The 16,329-nt window shown below is 40.9% G+C and overlaps 1 protein-coding gene and 1 non-coding gene across 2 annotated transcripts; both read left to right on the forward strand.

Moving 5' to 3' along the window:
- Positions 1-10,288: 10,288 nt before the first annotated feature.
- ACRALDRAFT_1025841 (uncharacterized protein) lies at positions 10,289-11,534 on the forward strand (the record flags this gene model as incomplete). Its single annotated transcript, XM_071014770.1, has 3 exons — positions 10,289-10,339; positions 10,405-10,702; positions 10,813-11,534. 3 exons carry the CDS (start codon positions 10,289-10,291, stop codon positions 11,532-11,534), a joined length of 1,071 nt encoding a protein of 356 aa, XP_070880211.1.
- A 2,106-nt stretch (positions 11,535-13,640) lies between these two features.
- ACRALDRAFT_t28 lies at positions 13,641-13,715 on the forward strand. The gene has a single exon. It is a non-coding gene; the product is annotated as a tRNA-Val (tRNA).
- The last annotated feature ends 2,614 nt before the right edge of the window (positions 13,716-16,329 follow it).

Consider the following 16,329-nt stretch of genomic DNA (forward strand, 5'->3'; position numbering starts at 1 on the left):
GAGGGTTATTGGTTTTAGGGACTGCCTCCTTTTCGACGATAATAAGGGTATTCGAGTTAGCGTTATTAGGTCGGGTAAATAAAACGGTATACTCCTTAGACGAAGGCGGGGGAGGAGGTATACTAAGGGGACCTTATCTATTAGGGAAGGAGGCTTTATTAATGGTTAGGCGAATAATCTCGCGCTACGGTTAACTAGTCTCGGCGGTATATATCCTCTTATTATTTCTTAGTCTTATATCCGGGTCGTTAATAAGGTAATACTATAAAGGAACTTTAATCTAGAGATCCCTGATTTACCTATCTAGGTCTTTCCGTGCTTACTCTAGGTCGTAAAGGTTATCCGCGGAGGCACTAGCCTTACCTTTACCTTTATCGATAGCCTTAGGCTATTATTAGTTAGGCTATATCGGCGTTTTATCTATCTCTACTTTTTTATTAATAACCTCGGTTATAATTAGGGTCGGGACCCGGTAACTAGGACCAGGATTTAACGTTTATAGGCGTTATTTAATAACCTAATTAGGGAAATAGATAACCTTAGGAGTGGGTTTAATAATCCTCTTACTCCTAGTTATATATAGAGGCTATAAGGGGGGCTACTTTTTCTAAGTATTATTTAACACGGTATAGATATCCGCCTACTAATAATCGGATTTAATAGACACGAAATTAACGGTAATACTCGCTATAAGAGCCTTAGCCTTCGCTTTTTCCTCTTTTAGCCTAGTATAATAGTCTAACGTTACTTTTATAACGTCTTCTATCTTAATAGGGAGGCTTCCGGAGTTAGTGCTAATATAGTAGGCTTTAGCTAGGTCTTTATACTTCCCTTAAAGGCGTATACTAAGCTAGTAAAGGACTAACCGCCGGTACGGCTAGTCTTACTGCTTAAGGTATATATCCTAGGGGCAGGGTTGCTACTCGTTATTCTAGTCTAAGGTAAGGTAGTCGGGATAGCGGAACCGGACTAGGTGCTAGGTCTTATCTAGCTATAATACCGCGTACTACTCCTAGCGGTAATACTCCTATCTATAATAAAAGTAACGGGGGGGTTAGTTATCGATAGGGTGGTATTATAACGGGCTACCGGCACAGGGGTAGGAATTCCTATTCCTATACCGTGGTGGCCCTCGCCTATACTATATATCGTCCTTATATATACCGATATTAGTCTAATTAGGGGTAATATAATAAGTTACTAAAGCGGCGTCCTGCCTCTTTAAAGTAGACTGCTTTAGGGCGGCGTAGAACGGGGTCTTTAGGTAAGGGTCGGTAGCCAGGATCGCGTTAACCTTATCGGCTCCTACTCGGCGCGAGAGGGCCACGACTTAGGGGACCGCGTTCCTAATAACGCCCGTACTATTATAAACTATAAAGATAGCATACTTCTCTAAAAGCTCCGTTAACTTATCTATATCGCTCCTTATCTATACGGCGGGTTTAGGTATTATAGTAGGCCTCTATAAGATAGTCGGCGTATATATTATTAGGTTAGCCTAATTAGGCTAAGGCGTAATAGCTAGTATCGGTTTAATAGTTAGCGTAGGAGTAGGAATATCTATAATACTCGCCACTTCGTTAATAGGCCGCCTATCGGCTACTTAGACGTTTTCTATCTACTCTTTTAATATATCCGAGAAGTCGTAGTACCTATATAGCCGGTCCTTTAAGTTAATAAACTTATACTTTATCTGGTTAGCGAGCTATATATTAATATCTCTATATAAGATAGTAAGGAAGATATCGTAAAGCTTATAGTCTTCGACGAAGGTACCGCTAACCTTATTAGCTCTTAACTTCTAAACCATAACGCTCGTTAATAGCTGCTTAACGTACTAAACGGTTTTAACCTTTTTATGCTTATAAGTAAGTCGTAACTAGCGCACTTAGTCGGATAGGTTAAGCTATTAATCAGGGTCTAGGTAAGAGTATTTATTAATAAGCCGCTGCTTTAAGTGCTTTTATCGGCTACCGGATATTTTGACTAGCCGGATTATCTTATTAACCGTAGGACGGATACTAGCCTCTATAAACAGGCTAATATAGGAGATCTTATCGGCCTCGCTAAGGCGGTTAAGCTTAGTATAGTCTTTATAGTCTCTAAGGAAGTTAGATAGGGCCCTTCTATTAAAGCGAGGGGCTCCTATAGTAAAGGGGTTTAGGGGCGCGCGAGATATAATAGTAGCTTAAGTCCTTTTATTATCGTATAGGCTAATATACTAGTAGATAGCCACGAGCGTCTCTAAGGTAAGGCTCGCCTTAAAGTTCTTTAGAGCGTTATTAGGAGATACGATATTTATACTAGGTGCGTGGGCTTACTAAGGAGCGCTTACTCCAGGGGAAACGGGGAGAATAGGGGAAATAGGGGGAATAGGGGGAGCTGGCCCGCCGATAAGGGTCGGGTTACCCTAACTAGGCGAAGGGGAAGCCGATACGGCTCTATAGCTGGACGCCGGGGCGCCCTAACCGTAAAAGACGGTTATTAACGGGCCGATACCGGGGTCTATATCCCCTTACCTAAGCGAGGCGGTTATAAGAGGAGGGCTAGCCGTAGGAGCGGCGTTACCCTAATTAGGCATAACCGTGGTCGCTAGGGTTAGGATAGCCGTGTATATACTATTATTATTAGGCTTAGAGTCGCTATAGAGTATAACCGTAAAGGGAGGGTCGCGATAATCAGTCTATTATAAAGCCGTTATATTATTAAAAGGGGGGGTTAATCTATTATAATAACTGGTTTAGGCAGATTAGGGGAATCAGGGTCTTCGAGAAAGAAAGGGTTAAGAAATAAGAAGTAGTTATGTATTAAGTCTATAAGTCTAAGGATAATTCTACTTAGCGATAGGGGATAAAAGGAGCCCTTTTCTTAGGGGCCCTAAAGGATATAATATAAGTATTCTCCGCTAAGGCTTAGGAGGGAACCTACCATGGTTAGACTAATAAAGATACCTATAAGGAATAGGATAAGGTATCGCTAGCCGTTATAAGAGATTAGTTTAAGTCGTATCCGGGATCTACTAGCAGGTTTACCTAACCGCCGGGTCTATAAGGGCGCGGTATCTCGGGGCTCCTTAATAGGTTCTTCTAACCGTTAGGGCCTTATATAACTAGATTTTCTTAAAATTCTCGGGGCTAAGGACTTACCGTTATTCGTATAGGCCTTTATTACCCTGATTATGGTAAGGTTAACCCTACGCTTTTATTATTTCCTACTTAGAGGGTCGTAGTAAAAGATTTTTTTATATCTAGGCTTTACGGCCCCTAATAGTCTATATCCGTAGCTTTTCCTATTCCGGTAAGGGAGCACGCCCTCTATATCTATATCTATGCTATATCCGGAATCTATTTTATAGTTAATCTATTCTTTATTCTATTTATTATACCTTTTTCTTAACTATTTTTCGCTTTTCTATCCACCTTTACCTTATTAACGGTAAGGGCCTATCTCTCCGTCTATAGCTCTTATCTTATTTTTAGTAAGGAGGATCCGTCCCTGTTTTCTAGTTATTAGGTTTTATTAAGGCTATATAGGGGGCAGGTTTCCTAGGCTATTATTATAATCTTAATACTAATTTTAAATATTAATACTTTATTTTAAGGGCCTAACTAGGGAGCCTAGACAGATTGATATCCGGGCTATAAAATAAGGCTGAGAGTGGATCATGGCTGTAACGCCGAAATCTCTAAGTACCATAACCAATTTACATATACTGTTTAAGTCGTAATATACGTCTTATCATGCCAGTACCTAGACACACCACATATCGTAAGCTCATTCATAAAGACATAGGTGGCCTTGCTATTATAAGCCATAAGCCTGGGGGCCATAGAGCTCTGATTGCCTATAAGTACATGCGCCCTTAGGATTTCTGAGTTCTAATGGTCTGGGCACCAAACTTGGTATAATAGGGGACGTACAAAGTAGGCATAGTATATACGGCTTTTAGGATTATCCACTTAACGCCTCATTTCGCCTCATTTTATAGCCCGGATATTAATCCGTCTAGGCTCCCTAGTCAGGCCCTATTTTAATCTCGGCCCCTTAGCCGTATACTTCCCTCTCTATTTCCGTAATTAATATACAGTTCGTTTAGGTAGGCCGGAACTCCCCTCGAGTACTTTCGGTTACCCTAATTAGACGATCAGGACCTCCTAGGCACCGAATAGATCCGCCTCCGAGCACTAATTATAAAAAGGCGAAGCCGTTATTATATAGAATGGCTCGGGCAGTATAAACTCGGATAAGTCTTCGATAATAGCAATACTTAAGACCACGAAGTGTATATAACCAACAACATATATAACAAAGAGACCTTCAGAAAAGGTTCCTAGAGGTGCGCGCTGCTCTAATCAGGGTAACGTAGCTTAAACGAAGTGAATATAATAAATATAGTAAAACTTAGAGTTAAAAGGATAATGATTATATAGAATAATAAATATCCTTTGTGTCTAGGTGGCGTCGCTATGTATATATAATATATAAGATAAATAAAAAAGATACGCGCGTCTTATAACGTCACGTGATATCCCGACGACATAGCACTAGGTCTCCGATCCACCCCTCTATAGTAATAGATACAGAGGTATAGCGAAAGCAGAGCCTCTATAACTAGGCGTTAACGTAATTGTTTTCGGGAATAGAAGACGTTCGTTAAATTATAAGACCTTTTTCTAGTTCTTAACGGGGGCCGCGTTAGTGGATTTACCTTTAGGACCAGGGGACTTTTCCTTATTATCTTACTCCCTCTACCTACCTCTTTCTCCTTTCTCTTTTCCCCTTTTCCCTCCTTTTTCCTTTTTTCCTCCTTTCCCTTTACCTATTCCTTTACCTAATTAGGGTAATAGAATCGTTTTTTAGAAGCAGAAGTCGTTCGTGGAGTCTGTAAGAGCTTTTCTAGTACCTAACGGTGGCCGCGTTCGTGGACTTATATCTAGGGCCGCGTCTTTTTTAATTACGCCCTAGGGCCGGATTTTTATCCCCGAAGCTGCTCCGTTAGCCTAATCAGGATCCGTTATTTCTGCCTTTTTTGTTATTTTTGTTTTTATTTTTAGGTTATTTAGAAAGCTGCCCTTAAGGGGGACGTTTTCGTATAGCTTTAGGGCCGATGGATATAGAGTCTTGCCCTCCCCCGATTTTACCCTACCCGATTTCTATTCTTTTCTTTTCTTTTCCTTTTAGAAAGCTATACGCGCAGGAGGTTCTTCGTATAGCTTTAGGGGCCGATAGATAACTAGGCCCGGGGCCTAGCCTATAAGTCTATAGAAGCCGTCTACACGGATTGTTTATCTTTTTCTATATAGTATTTCACCTCTGCTTTGGCCTATATCTTTTATATTAATATTATACTTATATCAAGTAATAATCATAATAATAATAAGTATAATATCTAAGTCAAAATAAATAGTATATGGTTATAGCTATATAACTAGACGTCTACTTTATAACCAGCTTAACCTATACTATAATACTATACGTATTATACGTGTATATATACTTGGCTTACGATATATATTATATAAATACAGTAGGTATCGTAAATACGATATCTTAGTTATTACTTAAGATAATAACGTGGCGTGATAACCGTCGCGTAGGCTGTTGACGTAACAGTCGCCACCTAATCTTCCAGGGTCTTTTGCCAGCCCCGGATCCAGGAAGAAATCCCAGAAGTCAGTTCTTTACACGTTCGTGAAACAAGCAGTAATCCTACGGATCTACGAATTCAACAGCTATTTGCTTGATTTTCCTCTCTTCCGCGCGTATAGCCTACTACTCGTAGCCTAATCTATTAAAATTTTATAGTCTTCCTTTATTTCTTTTACCTATAACCACGTTAGCCTAATCAGGATAAGCCGAATTAAACGGTGCCGATGTTAATGAATTTAACCTGCTAGTGATTAAGTTATTATAGTTAGTTTAGTGGTACGCGTTAGATATCTTCGTTATCTCTTTCGAAGCAGACCACGTTTCACTAAGCCCGCCTACTGTCTTTAGATCTTAATCCTACCTGCCGTTTTCTGCCGGCAGTCACTATAAGCCTATCTTACTTACTCTTTTCCTTATTTTTCCTCTTTTTCTTACTCTTTTTACTACTCTTCTTTTTCCCGATATCTTTATTCCTCTAATTAGCCCGAGCCTAATCCGACTGCCTATAGTTAATCCTATTAATCCTGCTTTTTCTTCCTATTCCTTCGATCCTAGCCACGACTCTGCCGCCTCGGAGAGTCTACCGCGAAAATCCTACGCGATTTCTGCTAAGACCCGATTCCATTCTTCCCCTACTAACCTACGGAAAAATAACGTACCGACCTATCTCCTATATGCCACGCTACCGCTAAAAAGATCCGACCTGCGTGCTTTATGCCTACGAACCGATAAGTAGACTACCTGCCTTTATGTAGGCAGTGGAAAGAGATAGATATACTCATTGTTATCGCCTAGTTCTGCGTTTTACGTTATTAATCTTTTACTAGGGCCGCCGCCTTATTCCTTATTACGGAACCGAAAAGGCCGCCGCTTACCCTATATATACGTTCGTTATCGCGTCTTCTACGTCACAGTCCTCTCGAAGACTACGCTAGGGCCGCCGCCTATTTACTACCGCCCACTACCACTACCGGCGCCGCGTTACTTATTCCTTATACGGAACGAAGGAAGCCGCCGACGCCGCCTAGCCTGCGTATAAAGGACCTACGAGGTCATCTCTATCTTTAAGGTCACCGTTCATCGAGCCTGCGTCTTCGAGAGACGTCTTTAGGAATACACGCGCGAGTAAAGATACGGAAGCTATTACCATATAGGCTGCTTATGGATGCCCTGATTAGGGTAATAAAGATATGTTTAGGATAGTTACTATTATGTTTATTTAGAAATTACTAAGACTATAAGGCGTGGCTTAATAATTTAGGGCCGATTATAGAGGGGTAGACCCGTGTTTAGGGTCTAGACGTTATAGATATCACGTGACCACGTAAGCGGTCCCAGGGATCTAGTCTTATTTCCAGTTATTCTTCGGAATAGACCCATTTCCGGTTATTCTTCGGAATAGACCCACTATATCTAGCTAGCTTTTTTGTTTTATCTTTCACGATGGTTACCTATTACCTATTATAATCATAATTTATATTATCCTTCCCTTTTAGGATATCTAGACGATCCAGAAGAGCTAACTATAGGCCCGCCTGCCTATTTATAGCTATTCGTTCCCCTGATCGGACCACTGCCGGCCCATCTAGAGGCCCGGCGACCGTCTCCTCGGGACCCTTTAGCTCTAGATACGAACCCGTGACGAGCCTGACCCTCCCTTCGGCTAGCCTATTAGTTATTTGTTTTAGCCCTACGCGAAGCCGTTCTGCATAGTAAGGGCTTCGCCGTTATTCAGTATAACTATAAATAACTACCTAATTAGCTTATAACTATATACTAGCCGTTTTTTATAATCGCGCTAGGGTACTAGTTATTTAGTAAGCTTAATTACTAGAGGTATTACGAGAATACCGCGATTAAGATCTTTTATATCGACGAGGAGTCGGCGATAGACCGCCGATCGACCTACGGACCGCTATCTTTAGGACCCAGTATATATAACGTATCTATGGACTGCCTATTTTAATCTAGTCCCCACTCGGGTATTATTATTATCGGTTTAGGTATAACAGGCGCCTCCTGCCCGGCGCCCGCTTTACTAGCTTCCCCTATAGGGACGCTCCTTCCGTGAGTCCTGCTTAGTAGTATCTTCGGCCTAATTACTTTAAAGGTATAGAAGTTAAAGAATTATAACGAAACGGAACGTCCGTACACTTTAGTTAAGGAAAAGATATTATAGGAAAGGCTTAATAACTTAAGATCGTAGAGTAATCGTTATATTCTCGTTAACTAAGCGCTAACTATATACTAAGACTTTAACTTAAGGGATTAAACTATATACCTTAATATATATTATAAGATAGGTTCCGATTAGTGGTCCGTGCGCGACCCTCGGTCCGACTATGTACCTTAATCGTTATAGAGTATAACTAGAGATATCGTATATCACTATAGTTTACCCTGGGGCCCGTTCTAGTTCCTTAACACGTTTCTTAAAGCTACTAAAGTCCCCTAGACAAAACATAACTGATAATGTATAACCACTCTAGCTAGTCTCTTATTCCGATTCTTAATAACAATCGCTGCCCTATTCGATTTGTCTTTAATGTAGCACGATATTATTAATGCCATGATCTATACACTCCTATAGTATAATATATTTATACTATATTTGCTAAGCACTATAGTCCTAGGTTAACTACTATTATTAGAGAAGGCTCTACTCGAGCTACGAAAGTCGCTACTATTATAATTCAAGTATATTACGAAAATACAATTAAAAGATAAATTTAACATAGTATAGTATGAGTCTCACTACTTAATATATTATAGTCTGATTATATTATTCTATATAGATAAAATCATGGTCACCCTGAAGAGAACTATATAGGAAAGGTGAAATATACTATAGGACGTATATGGTAGGACTATATCCTGGAGCTAGAAGAAGGAAACTCTATTAAGGTCTTTACTCACGCCTCCTTAGTAGATAAGTTATAGATTAAAAAAAACAGTTAGGCATCCCTGAGCTGGCTATACAGGGACGTATTTCCTTAGCGATATCATACATAAGTAACGGCGATAATATTAATAATGGAGACAGAGCTATTATTATTAGTAGATAGAGCGTAGCAAGAAACTTTTATTAACAGGCTTTTAGAGCTAATAACCGTGATATTTAATAAGCCGTACTTAAAGATACGCTACGATAATAGTTAAATAATACGTCTTATAGTAGCCGAGATAGCGACGCTAAATACGCGGATATAGTATATGAATGTACATAATACTTATAAACAGCGTAGTAGATACCTTAGAGTAAAGTAAACTATATTATAAGCATGGAAATAGTTGCAGATAGACTAATAAAAGCCCTATATAGTCATAAATTATTTAGTTATGGACAATAGGCTATAGTAATAAATATATAGGGATAAGCCTATATAAATAAGGTATAGGAGTACTTAGGGGAGTAATTAGAAGATCTAGAAGATAAATCCTAAAAAAGTAAAATAGTTATTAATATAGAGTAAGATATAGATACAGAATATATATAGCTGACGCCAATACATAGCTTAAACCAAGTAATTATTAAGTAATTATTTAGTTAGAGAAAGCAGATATAGAATAGGTTATCTATCCTCTTCTAGATTAGATATAAGCTTTTTCTTTTATAATTAAGGGCAGAGACTTTTAGCCACTTAGATAATTCTACAGATCTAATTAAATCAGTAGATATACTACTAATTTAGCGTATACTGTTTATATAATATAGTGTACCCGGTATAAATATTAAACTGCTCTAGAAACTTTTTAAAATCTTCGAACTAGACCTAAATATAAGTTTCTTCTTCGTATCTTATTAGTATTATAATATAACTACTAAAAATTTTATACACGCTGTTTATACAATGATTATAGCCTATCGGCCTTATCGGAGACCTTAGGCAGAAATGCTTGCCGTTATCACTCCGATTTAGTAACTACCGTAAGAACTCAACTAACTGAACTTTGAACTAAAACCATGATCTACCAATCGTGCCACGTCAAGATCATACCTGGCATCTAGTTGATGCTAGCGTCTGAGTACCTTATCGAAAGACCCATAATCCTATTGGTTGGCTTCGGGAATATATGGGGAAAATGGGCCCTTAGCTCAAAGTTCAGTTAGTTGAGTTCTTACGGTACTGCAAGGTAAATCCCCCAATTCCATAATATGCACAGACCACGTGCTAGGAGTCGGAGTGCAGATCATGATGTACCTTGGTAACTCTAGCTAATTTTCTTTTATTTATTTTTTCCCTTTTTCTCTTGTATTTCCCTTGTCGACTTACCGACTGCTAAATGCATATTGATTCCAGCAAACAACCAACGCGACGTCCAGACCTGGCCTGTCCCTTGCCGCCCCTTTCATATATCAGGCGTCCGCCATATACCCCAATCTTTGTCGTTCTCGGCCACGTCCTTTCCAAGCCGCTTTGAGGAGCCGTTCCTGGCCTCGGGGGATTGCGGGTTCATGTCAGTCCCTGATCGTCTTTCCGAATTCTTTTCCCTCACACCTGCGGTGTCATCTTCGGAATCGATCACGACCCGGCATACGGCTACCAACACGTCGTCGGCTTACCGAGGTGGTAGTCATGGTGTTGGAGCCGAGTTTGTCACGGACATTGGATTCAGCGGGCACTCGACCAGCCAGGCCATGGGATTGGAAGGAGACCTAGGCGAGGAAAGCCGCCCACCCTACCTCCACGTATGGATTCCTTCGGATGCGATCCCTGCGAATGTTGCCTTTAACATCTGACACTACCCTGGCAGGCGATGATTGCCGGCGGCATAGGAGGCTCCACGGGCGACATGTTGATGCACTCCCTCGACACCGTTAAGACCCGACAGCAGGGTGATCCGCACGTTCCGCCTAAATACGTTAATCTGGGCTCCTCATATTACAGAATATGGAGGCAAGAAGGAATTGGGAGGGGCCTTTACGGCGGTTGGCTACCCGCATTGGGTGGCTCGTTTCCCGGGACGATGCTCTTCTTTGGGACTTACGAATGGAGCAAACGATTCCTCATTGACCGCGGGCTGCAGCAGCACTTGGCGTACCTCTCCGCTGGTGGGTTTACACATGCGGTACATTTGATTGCTTGCTTTTTTCTTTTTCCTTCTTTCTTTTTTTTTTTTTTTTCCTTTTGGGGCGCCGCACTGACCCCCGGGCATGGCTAGGGTTCATCGGAGACCTCACTGCATCTATTGTGTACGTCCCATCCGAGGTTCTCAAGACGCGAATGCAACTACAGGGCCGATACAACAACCCGTACTTCGAGTCTGGTTATAACTACAAAGGAACTCTGGATGCCGCCAGGACAATCGTTCGCCTGGAGGGCCCGTCGGCGCTTTTTTATGGCTACAAAGCTACCCTCTACCGGGACCTACCTTTCTCGGCCCTGCAGTTCATGTTCTGGGAACAGTTCCTGGCCTGGGCTCAGCAGTACAAGGAGAGTAGGGATGTCGGCATGCCGTTGGAGCTGCTCACGGGGGGTCTCGCCGGAGGCCTAGCCGGCGTCATGACATGTCCCCTGGACGTCGTCAAGACAAGGCTACAGACTCAAGTCAATATGGATAATGGAGCGACTGGCCTAGGCCAAACGACGGGTGCCAAGGCCGCCAAGGCCACCAGTCCCAATGCGCAAAAGCGTAATATTTCCACCTCGTCTCCGTCAACGCACACCCCCCGGCCGGGCGCCGTCAACCTACAAACGTCATCAGTCATCCAGGGCCTCAAGGTGATCTACCGGACTGAGGGAGTAGGTGGTTGGTTCAGAGGGGTGGGCCCACGCGGTGTCTGGACATTCATCCAGAGCGGGTGCATGCTATTTTTATATCAAAGGCTATTGCGTCAATTAGATGTTTGGATGCCGCCAACGGAAAAAGAGCACTCTCTGTGATATTACAGGGGCTTTGCGATGCATGCCGGGAGTTCTCAACTGTACAACACAACACATCGATTCCTGTACAGTGTATGATGAGGTGTTCGCCTATGCTAATAAGTAGCGGTCAGGCGACTACTTGACGTCGGCGTTTGGGATACAGCAGAAGAGTCGGCGCATTGCCAATGGATAGAGCTCGATCCTGATAGAGCGACATAATACAGTCTTGCCTTGCATTACATGAGAATCCCAATATTACACCTGTCTATAAGGTACTTGTCGCTTGGAGGGAAACGTCTCCAAGGGAAATAACATAAATGACATATTCAGTTAGAGCCAAAGTTGTCACGCTAAATACGTACCTATTTAAGATACGTTAATACTATAATAGCTAGCTACAGGAGCTATATTAGATTAAGACGATTAGAGTTACGTGTATTCTAAGATCTAATATAATTATAGATAGAATAATAAAGGCCTTATATAGAGATACTTTAGTTAGGTTTAGGAACTAGGAATCTATTAGAATAATATAGGATACGTCTATATAAGTAAGCTATATAGAATCTTATATAGGCATATAAAATAAGTATAGAACGGATTTAATAAAGCTATATAAATCAATATATAGTAATTTTGTTAAGCATTATACTCTATTGGCTAGTTTATAATAGGAATAGGACTCGCTATTCTATACCCGAAATTATAAATAGATATAATCGGCTGGTTATAAGTTATTTATAAAGCAAGGCCAAGTAATTAAATTATCTAAATCTAAGGAGTAAAAAGAGGGAAAGGAGAAATTTCTATAGGTGCTCACGACCTAAATATAATATCGCGGCGACCTACTAGAGTTATAATTTAATTAGCCAGAAGATCCGGTGTTTTCCGGATTATATACACCGTGTCAGGGGATTTTCGTGTAAATAGTAAAGAGACGTTATAAGATAGTTAAGAACAGGATAAACTTATAGGTCGAACTTAATAGTTAAATAATTCGCTGAACCTCTAAGTTAGGAGTTTAGCTTCACCTATCCTTTTTATAGATAACCAGAGTCTATCTCCTAAGAACCGTAGAGTATCCCTTCGAAACTATTTTTAAGGGCATAATGTATCCGCTAGTAGTCCTCCTTATTATACTATACTAAGTCGGTCCAGATAGTATTAGTCCCGGAGGTGACTTGGCTATCTATTTTTGTATATAGCAACCTTATTAAATCTCCTATATAACTAAACTACTAAGATTTATCGTCTCCTCCTACCTAGACTATTCCTAACTCTAATAAAATATATCTGCGAAATCACGCCCCCTCTTGTAAAGCCTATACCCCTAGGAGCGATATAGTTAACCGGGTACCCCCGTAAAAACCCTCTCCCGGCCTAACCCCTATCCTCTGGACATGGCCGTAAAAGAGATAACTTAGCCCGGGATAGTATCCGGCTACGAATAGCTCAATAGCCTATACTAGGCTTCTAGCTTATAAGCTATTATCCGCGTCCAGACTATACCGCTATCCTACTATAGGGCCTTTTATAGACAACTTAAAGCCAGAGCTAACTATAAACATAAAGATTAATCTTCCTAAAATCCTAAATTATCGTGATGGAGTGTAAACAAAGCTTTATAGAACCCTTAACGTTCCGCCTTTAAACTATCGTTAAAGGGCTTATAAATAACTTATAAATAATTGTATCGCCTAGCTATCTATAAAGCCTATAGACTTAAAAGCGTGTACGCGACGCTTTATTATTACTAAAATAATAAACTATAAGTATAATTCTAATATAGCAGGTATACCCAGATTATAGAGCAGGTAGGAGTAACTATGTAGGCTCCACCCAAGGTACGGTAACTATTATAGAATATATTCTAGCTAGGAATCCTAACTTTATTATTATTTATCTCTTCTATTCACCTATTTAAGTAATTATAATAGCCTTATCCTAAAGCGCTATTTATAGGTCGTTCCTAAAATCGTAGTGCCGCGTATCCTTATCTTATAATAGCATCGACTTAGTGGTTTATCTTAAGTTTTCCCGGGGTCTTCTCGTTATATTACACGAGATCGTCGGTAGTCTCTTAGTCTTAATAATCCAATATCTAAAGTAGTATATTCTAACTACGCCTTTATAGTATAGTAGTAGTATACCTGGCACACGGTTAAGGTGACCGGGTCGGTTCGAATCCGGCTAGAGGCGTATATAAAACAGGAACCCCTTTTCCTTTTTTACGCTACTCGGATCCTATTCTAGGGGGCCCTTATCTACCTTAGTATATACGATAAGGGTTAAGTAGGGGGCCCGTTAGACGCACCTTCCGCCCGGCTTCGCTAGTCGTTAACAGGTGCCACGGGGGAGTTAGTCGCCCTACTATAGAAAATAAGAAGACGGTATCGCGCTACCCCTAAGCGCGTAAGTAAAATACACGGCGTCTCTTCCACGATATAAAAGCAGCCTCTTACGCTATTATATAAGCGTTCTGCGTAGGCACGTAGCCTGCGTTAGCTCTACCTATAGCTATCTAAAGAGTAAGGGAAGCTTAGGAGCTTTAAACCCTAGGAAGCGTATATATAAGTCGCCCGTAGTAGGCCCGCAGGGTTAGCCCTAGGGCATATAGGAGGCGTATAAAACCAACTAAGACAATCACACGCGCGCCGTTAATAAAGCATATAGTCGGCTTTAAAGCCGCTACGGACAAAACGTTATAGGCTTTCTAGTATAAAAGCCTATAAGTTTCGTACTAGTAGCGAGTTAGTAACGGGGTATAAGAGGCATAAAGAGGTCTTGTTAATTCGTGTTATAAGGCTCTGGGCTTCCTACTAGTGTTTAGTACGAGCTTATCGCGTAAGCTATAAAGGCCTCTCGTAAAGAGGTTCTAGAGGCTTACGTGTTAACTACTAGGTAGCTTTATATTTAGAGAAGGCTTATCGTGTATTTAGAATACGAAAGCTAGCTTAGAGTATATAGAGGGGGTAGTAGCCTTTATAGTAAGGCTACCTTATTTACGAAGGTCCCTTAGTTACTCTAAGAGGAGATTATATAACTAATACCTTCCTATTAGGTAGCACCCAGAGGTCTATAAGTAAGGACCTCTATACCTATATCTTCTTAAAAGAACTAAACGAATAATCTTAGTATAATACCCCCTCCCTTAGTCTACTAGTAGGCCTCTATATTCGTCTTATAATAGCTTCCTTTACTCCTTACTTAAATCCTATAATATTTTATTTATTCTCCCCTTCTACACGGGTATAATAACTATCGGAAGCTATTAGCAGACTTTGATTAAGCACCTTATTAGTTACCCTCCTAGTAGGAACTCGCCTTCTATTATAATATAGGCCCTAGAAGCTATCCTCCTCCTAGTCCTAAACCAGAACCTAAGAGCCCTGGACTTAGTGACCCGCCCTCCGACCCCGAAGAATCTAACGGTAACGCCGTTATAATAGCCTCCCGTCCTTTACCTCCTAATACATAGCCCCTAGGCACTCCTAGTCCCGTTACTATTACTACTATACTATCCTTGTATTATTTAGCAGAACGGTTTTAGCCTATACCCGTTTATTATACTTAGGGGGAGTCCTTAAAAGCGGCTTACCCTCTCCTAATTAAGTATTCTAACCTATTATTAAGAAGTCTAAAAGGGAAAGGAAAAGAGACTTCCTTACCCCCGGCTAACCCTAGGCCGCGAGCTTAGGTCCTACTTAATTATTTAGTCGGGTATTATAACCCTTAGTAGGAGGATACTCTCCCTAAAAAGCTTACCGATAAATAATTAAAAGCTATCCTATTATATATCGGTAACCGAAAAGCTTAAGAAAGACGGGAAAAAAGGCTACGTCGTCTATAATATAGGGAAGACCTAGTTAACGACTATCTACTAGCCGACCGCCGGAAGCGTTATCGCTGTTAAGACTCTTTTTTACCGCCGAGTTAAGGGCGTTCGTCTTCGCCGCGGCGCGAGTATAATAATTAGGCTAGAGTTAACTACCCCTAGCCGAAGTAGGATAGTAAGTCTTATAATTTGTTTTAGACCTTTATAAAGGAGCTATAAAAAAGGTTTAATCTAGATTATCGTTACTTTATTACTAAGAGGTAAAAGGTTTATTATACTAGCGGCTATCTACCGCCTTTAATAAAGTCTAGGTGGCGTGCCTATTAGCGGAGAGCCTATAACCCTATAAAAGGGGGGAAGCCTGCTTAATAGGTCGATATTCGTAATTTCCTTAATAGCTAGCTAATAGACCACGATACTCGTAAGATATCTATTACGGAATAGCTCTTTTCGGATTCGTCTATATAACGCCCTAACTAATCCTATAGCCAGTTCCTTAATCGACTAGACTCTTTATTTAATACAGTTTCCTTAAAGTTCCCCGATAAATAGCGTATATAGCTTATTCTTATAAAGCTATAAAAGCCCCTTCGCGATTAGATTATTATTAGTAGCCCCCCTTAGGACTATAAGCACGTTAACGTTTTAGCTTCTTAAGCCGAACTTAACTTATCCCGGTTAATTATGGTCGACTCGCCTACCTCTAGCCGTCTATGAGCCTATCGTCTAGCTTTCCGTAAAGGAATAGCCACCGCTAATGGCTCCCGATCCTCTTAGCCCTCTGCCTCCGCCCCCGCCGCTTTATCCTCCTCCGCCTTAGTAGCCGCCGTATCTGCCTCTGCTTCTATTCCGCCCTCTAGTGGTCCTCTTACTATCCCGTTTACGGAGAGTTAGGCCTAAGACTCTACTAAACGCTAGCCTATCTTAGAAGTCGAATATTATTATTATTATTAGTTCGGTTATTATAAGTCTATATAC

This window comes from Sodiomyces alcalophilus, assembly GCF_042370955.1.
Source record: "Sodiomyces alcalophilus JCM 7366 unplaced genomic scaffold ACRALscaffold_1, whole genome shotgun sequence".
NCBI classification, from domain to species: domain Eukaryota; kingdom Fungi; phylum Ascomycota; class Sordariomycetes; order Glomerellales; family Plectosphaerellaceae; genus Sodiomyces; species Sodiomyces alcalophilus.